General features: G+C 33.3%; 1 protein-coding gene across 1 annotated transcript in view; it reads right to left on the bottom strand.

The window, feature by feature from the left end:
- Nucleotides 1-6,796: 6,796 nt before the first annotated feature.
- LOC113370425 (tRNA (uracil-5-)-methyltransferase homolog A-like) overlaps nt 6,797-6,988 on the bottom strand; it is a 6,207-nt gene continuing 6,015 nt past the window's right edge. Inside the window, 1 exon segment of the mRNA XM_026611091.1 lies at nt 6,797-6,916. Coding sequence (XP_026466876.1) covers nt 6,797-6,916 — 120 coding nt within the window.

Raw genomic sequence — 6,988 nt, 5'->3', positions numbered from 1 at the left:
GAGAATTTTTAAACATAATGAACTTTGGAAATAAATTACGTGGCATTATTTTTTAATGTTTGTTATGAACCTTGATTTTCTAATTTTGCATTAATATTTGAAAATCTCATTCATCCTCAAATTTCATCTTGTGTTTAAGAAAAAAATATTCCTATTCAATTCATATAGCATCTTAGCAATATGACTCCTAAGATGCTATATAAATTGATGAATTTTTTTCAAAAACAAAATACCTTTTTAATTTTCAAAATTGGTTCTACTGCTAGGAAAACGTCGACCAAATTTCAATGTTTGGCACACACCTACATCTACATCTGCATATTTACTTTTTCCAGTTTTGATGTCTTGAAGCTTTGAAAAAAAAACTTATAAATAACATTTTTTGTAAAAAAATACATTTTTCTTTAGAAAATTTATCAATAATATTTCAATTTTGGAATATATCAAGTAGATAATATATATGGTTGAAAAAACTTTCAAATTGATTAATAAAAATTTATCAACAATATTTAGGTAATCCCATTTTATCAAACTCATTTTCGTTAAATTTAGTCAATAGTCAGGCACTCCAAAAATATGGAAAATATATTTTTTATATATCTTTACGTTTCAAAAGGTATATAAGTGTTGTGTATATGTATGTATGTAAGTGCAGATACAATTTTTGTCAACCATTGATTAAAATGCCACGCACCACCAGTTACAGATGTTAATATTTTCGTCAAATTTTATGCAATCTAGAACCATATTTACATTTATTGGCAGCAGTTGCATGTGGTCTTAGCTTCACATAAATGCACTTTATGTACAGTACAACCATATAATTCGTGTTAACATTATTATTATCGCAATAACATATTAGATAGAACCCATTACCGTAGCATATAATATATTCCATCTCCCATAAATGTCCTGTGCCAACGTCGTCCGTTCAAAGACGGTCCATCATCGTCTAATATCTCGTAACCGTCTTTACCCAAAGTGTAACCGACGGTTTGGAAGCGCACACGGCCGCTTCTTGTAATTCATCAAACACACGAAGACGTTTCTATCGTGCATGCAAATTGCATTCAATTACATAATATGATTCCGATGCCACGGGACATACTGCCGGAGGCGCAGACGGTTTCTCGAGACACAGAAGGAATAGTTACCAATTGCTACGAGAATTCTCTAATGTACGGAAATAGTTCTTTGATCACATTTGGGGTTTAAATTCACTGAAATAATAAATGATGGGCAAGGTCTTTGAATTCTTGTTATGATCCAGTCGGTCTAACCGTCAGGGAAAAAATTAGGAGTAACAGAAAATGTTTTGCCATCTAGAAAATTACCTAATGACAACAAATATTCATACTTAACAAATGTCTTAAATACACTTTATCAAGTTTTATCAAACTCCTCCCAGTAGAGTAAACCTCAAGCTCTCCTTGTTAGAATAGCGGCATTATAACCCAGATGATAGTTGTTTCCTCCTGGACTAAAGCTCTTGATTTTTTCACCCTTGGTAAGAACCAAGCTCAGACCTTTCTAATTTATTGTGCATTTATATACAAGCATTACCCTGGAACATTTATGGACCGATTCTGCCGCAAATTAGACCAATGTTATGGCAAGGCCATGTTGCGTTCCAACTTCTATACGTCATGCTACTGAATTATACTGAATAATGTCAAATTTGCTGTGCTTTCAGGCGTTTTACATGTAAACTGCGTAGTCATTTGTATGTTATGAAGCTGGGTCAGAAAGGGTCTTTCTGTTATCAAAGATAGTTTTTTTTGACATTTGTGCGGTTTCTGGGTTATGTTTCCTAACAACCTGAGAAAAACGTCTGATTTCACAGCAACCACATGGCTTTTGACAAAAAATAGAACGATTTTATTTGAAAAATTCTATATAATTTAGCCTTTTCATAGCATTGGTCTGTTATACGGCATCATCGGTCCATTAATCTGTATTCTCCACTTGAATCGCGCGCCATGAAGACTTGCCCTAATACATTATAATCCTCCAAAATTTCCAATATTCCTAACCATGTATATCAAGTCATGACGACGATGGGGATGATGGGTATGATGTCTTAAGTTCTTGCATCTAAGAGGTCCACGTGCAACTACCTTAAGCGATCAAATACGTTCAATAGCCGACGTTGTACATTAGCATATCTGCATAACAAATGCGCTTGGTCACTTTCTGCCAGAGGGGCATTGGCAAAAAAACACTAAAGTTTAAATAATAAGCTTAAGATTTCCTTCTACTAAAAGTTGTGATTTGATCAAACTATCGAAACGTTGTGATCAATAGTATCAAATATTTTGATATGCTTTTGACGATAGATTTTCAATTGTAATCATAAAAATAGATGCAAATGAGACCTTTATCAAAATATTTTCTATCAGCAGATATTGATTTTCTGTGATAATTAGGGATATTAAAAAGTAAGATGATACGCCGTTAACTATATCATTTTTCTCAATATTTTGTCCTATAACAAAATATCTCATGAATTTAACTTTCCGAAGAAAAATCGGTTTCGCCAGAAATGGTAGTTGTATATTTTTTGGTAATTTTAAATGTAAACAAAATTATACTCAAGTGTTTTTACAATGCCTCATTCTCTCGTGGTTTTTAGTAAAGACATGTCCAAAAAAGATAATTCAATTTTTATTTCCAAAGTTCCACCGCACAGTTCGCACCCTTTACGACCCGTGTCACGTTATACGTCAATTCATTTAATAAGTGCACAAAGTTGACCCTTTCAAAACGATGGTTACTTTCTAACTGTTGGAGACGGATCTTGTGTCGTCTTCTTGGCCTAGTTTCAAGTGCTTTTCGAGGGGTCAAGTCATGGTAACAAGGTCCCCAAACCATAAAACAAGAGCAGTATGAAACAGAGCGCGAGGGCTGCTCTGGGGGCATGGGGTCGCCGTGAGTTGATGTGATGGGAATATCAAACATTCATGATATTGGAAACAATACTTAAGAATAACAATATTATATATTTGATGTTAATATTATTTTATGAATCGCATGATCTACGTGCGTGAATCGGTCTGTCGTGTCGAATTTACACAAATCGTTCCAAGTATATAACCATCCCTTCCCGGTTCAATCAATCAAATATTATTTATAGCAGCCGGACTATTATAATTATTCATGTGCAGTTAATCTCGGTCTAATCTATCGATTAGACATGAATAAATAATACTGCGTCACCTCATTTCGACCGAGTCGCTTACCAATTTATCAATAAATGAATTATTGTATGTTTTCCTGTATGCCAATCCATTGATATTGTACATGCAATCTCACAAAAGCTCTTAATCAATAACCAAGGGTACGTATTAAACACCAAAGTGTATTGTTTATACTGTGCCCTCTGACGTTATATTAGTTTACATCCTACCTTGGAGGTAGATCAATGATGTCTCGGATTAGAAACTAACAGTATAGCTATAATATTGAACCGAGCTATGTTATTCAAAGCGAAGATTGTTAAATTAAATTGAATCGCTATCACATATATACAGTAGCGAAGTACTAATCATTTGGAATTGGCAATTTAGACATAACTTAATCAGTTCGAACTGCGAGCGATTATTAACTGCGACGCATATGCAGGGGAATGGATTTATTGAACATTCCTAATTCCTAATAAAGCTCCGAGCTCTGAAATTAAAAATTTCATATTCCATATTGATTTATTGATAAAAAAACTGAATTATCTACGAATCATTTACTTTTAATTAAGCTAAATTCAAGTAAGTAATAATGAAGATTTGATGGAAATCTGTTTTCTTCAGCACATACTTGTTTTTACTCATTAGTACAATTAGTTGAGATTTTTAGGTAGAAGTATAGCTTATAAATATCCTACGTAAATTCATAATTTGTTAATTTTATTCGTCTCTAACACGCCTCATTTCTGATTAATCGTTTATTGTCTCTAATTACACTCTCTACAATATATATCTCTATTCTTTTGTTATTTTATTCATATGCCATGCTATTTACACCAACATTTACAATTACAATTTAAATTACAATAAATCAACGGTATTTCACCGACCTAGGTCTAGGTCTATGTCTAGTCTCAGTCTCCTCTCATCTCATGTGCAATTTCAACTTAGGAAATCTGACGATAATAAATCTTCGACAGTGCGATGTATAGAATGGTGCGCTTTTATTTATTAGGTAATATAATCACAGATATCCAACTATCTCGGTTCACTACTGATACAGTATAATGTATTGCCAGTTCGCCTGCAAATCCCATTGAAATTTTATCTGTATAAAGCGAACATAATCAAATTTTAAATCGAAACTGAAATTAATACATTCGGATTTCCGCGAGGTAAATGTAAATTCTAAGGGGGATAAAGGACTCTATGAAAATTTGTGATATAGGCACACAGATATAAATGAGTCTGTGAACTTATAATTTATTTATCAAGCTATCATTTAAAACAAGAATGTTATACACATTAAAATATAATATATGTACTTTAAAATATAGAAAATTATAAGGGTTAAATTTTGATTTAATTAGTAGCATAAATGTTAAATGTTACAATACAAGCAATTGTAGTCGTTTTTTTGTAGTGGCAAATTAGTAAAATCGATTAATGCTTTTATTATCGTGGTGTTTTACATAGTATTACTGGTTCATTTTGTTTTACTTTTATTTTATAAAAAGTACGACCAAGGACTTCCGTATCATTTCCATTCCTCTCTCCCAATTCGAGTCAAGATTTACATCATATCTTTTCGCCTGGATGAATTCAATGTGAGGCAAAAAATTTGTACAATTGTTTCTATGCAGGCAACAACGATTGGCTATGCATTAGATGTTTGTTTTTTTTATTGTCTTGGATTTATTCCCCGGTCGTTGTATATTCGACTAATTTATTTGTTTCCGCCCGAATCTGTGCTCTCGTCCGCGAAATTTTTTGCTGCGCACACAGCAAGTTGTTTATGTCATTAATGATAATAAATAGAAATGTGGTTCAAATGTGGGAACATGTAAATCTACGTAATAACAAAAATTGAAAAAATAATTACGTAGAATTATTTACACAATACTTTATTATTTACTCCGAAACAGTTTGACCGATTTTTATGAAATGAGAATCATACCTAATACATATATCTCATATGTTAAACGTTGGCCATCCTTAAGATTTCTTGTATTTTTTGAACCAATTTATTATACAGTCAACCCTCCGTTAACACGGCATTTTGGGTACTCGGTTCCCATACTACGCGGAGATAAAAATCCGACAACTCTCCGACTACACGGACTTCCTATTACACGGTTTTATTCAACAGCCCATAAGTTTCTTGCGCAGGTTTCTAGGATTCTAGGAATTTGATATCAAAAGGATATTAAGTAATGTAAGTTTTGTTATCGACTTCTATCTTTTAGACATGCCTGATTATATAATAGCTGTTGGGCCTATTTTTGAATAAGGTGTCTGTCATACATGTCATTTTGTCCGTATTACTCCTACTTCAAGTTGTATTTCTTGATTCCATAAAGCATCTGCCATTTGTACTAACTCTAAAAATAAGTCTCTCATAACACGGTTCCCATACAGCACTATATAAATTTAAATAGAACGCACTACAATTGGCCTGAATTGTATGTTAAATACGAGTTTTTTATAGCACGGTTCCAAAATTCACCTTCCTGTCTTAATCTATGCTGAACTAGTGGGTGTATTTCATCGTGCCTTAAGGCAAATTGCTGGAACTTCCCGTGTCATAACAAAATGTTAGAGGAATTCTGAATGTTTTCAAATAGATTATTATTAATATTGTAACATTGTCTAATATTTATAAGAATTATATAAACTGAATTGCAAAGCTGAAATTACTTGTTTAAAGTATATTAGAACTATAGTCAGAATTAAAAATAAAATCTGATTTTTTTCGATAAACAAAAAAATTAAAAAAAAAAGAAATTGAAAAAAAATTGAAACAAAAAAAATTTTATTCCAAATCAATTATTTTGTTGAGACAAGCAAAAAGTCCTTTGAATCATTTAAATCGGACGCTTAGTTCTCTCAAAAACTGCCATTTTTTACACATTCAGCTCCGTATCTTCGAAATGGTTGGGCCTGCCTTTGCCAAAAACTAATAAACATTCTCCCAATCATTACTAATTAAATGTTTTTTAGATCATTCAAATCGGATGCTCCGTTCTCTCCAAAACTATTTTTATTTTCTGCACTCTTTGTTCTTTATCTTCGTAACTGCTGGACCTATCTTTGCTAAAAACAATCAGCTCATCTCCCTATCAATAAGAATCGAATGTTTTGTAAATCATTCAAATCGGTTGATCTGTGCGATCAAAACGTGACTGGAAATTTGTATCCATGCATACATACATACACACACATCCATTTTTTTCTGATGTATGCCAAAATATTCAGAAACCTTCGAAACGTCGAGAAATGTAAAACTTTTCAATTTCGATTTTCGGCCCATTATAATAACTTACCCTATTTTGATTCCTTTGGGAAATCCCAAATGTGATCAAATAAACCGCAGAAATTATTGATTAAAAATGATCACAAATTGGATAATAGTTTCAGTAGACCATGACTTATGATTAGTAAACTACCCCCCAAACCTTCGTACAAATCATCAGCCTAATATCTAATCAAGTAAATCGTCGAACCGTCATCGGCACCCAATAATGATATTACCTACCTGCCTACACCTGCCTACACCTGCCTGCCGCCGTTGCAGTCGGGCTTTCGGGCTTTCGGCCGTCGAACAATGACAGCGCGTTTCATTCGGCATTAGGAGTCATGATTTTCAGCGCATCAGCGCCGACTGAGCCCGATATATCGTTGTACTCTGATATATACACGGGTTCTGATAATCGATATTGCCATTCCGAACATAACACCTGTCAATGCGTATCGAGTTAACGTCTATCCAGCTCCTAATTGAATGTGCCGCGCTCTAATGCTACGATAGA

Source organism: Ctenocephalides felis, unplaced genomic scaffold (assembly GCF_003426905.1).
Source record: "Ctenocephalides felis isolate EL2017-DRISC unplaced genomic scaffold, ASM342690v1 CF-g0.4_SCAFFOLD_01492, whole genome shotgun sequence".
NCBI lineage: Eukaryota > Metazoa > Arthropoda > Insecta > Siphonaptera > Pulicidae > Ctenocephalides > Ctenocephalides felis.
This window is presented reverse-complemented; position numbering and strand designations above follow the sequence as displayed.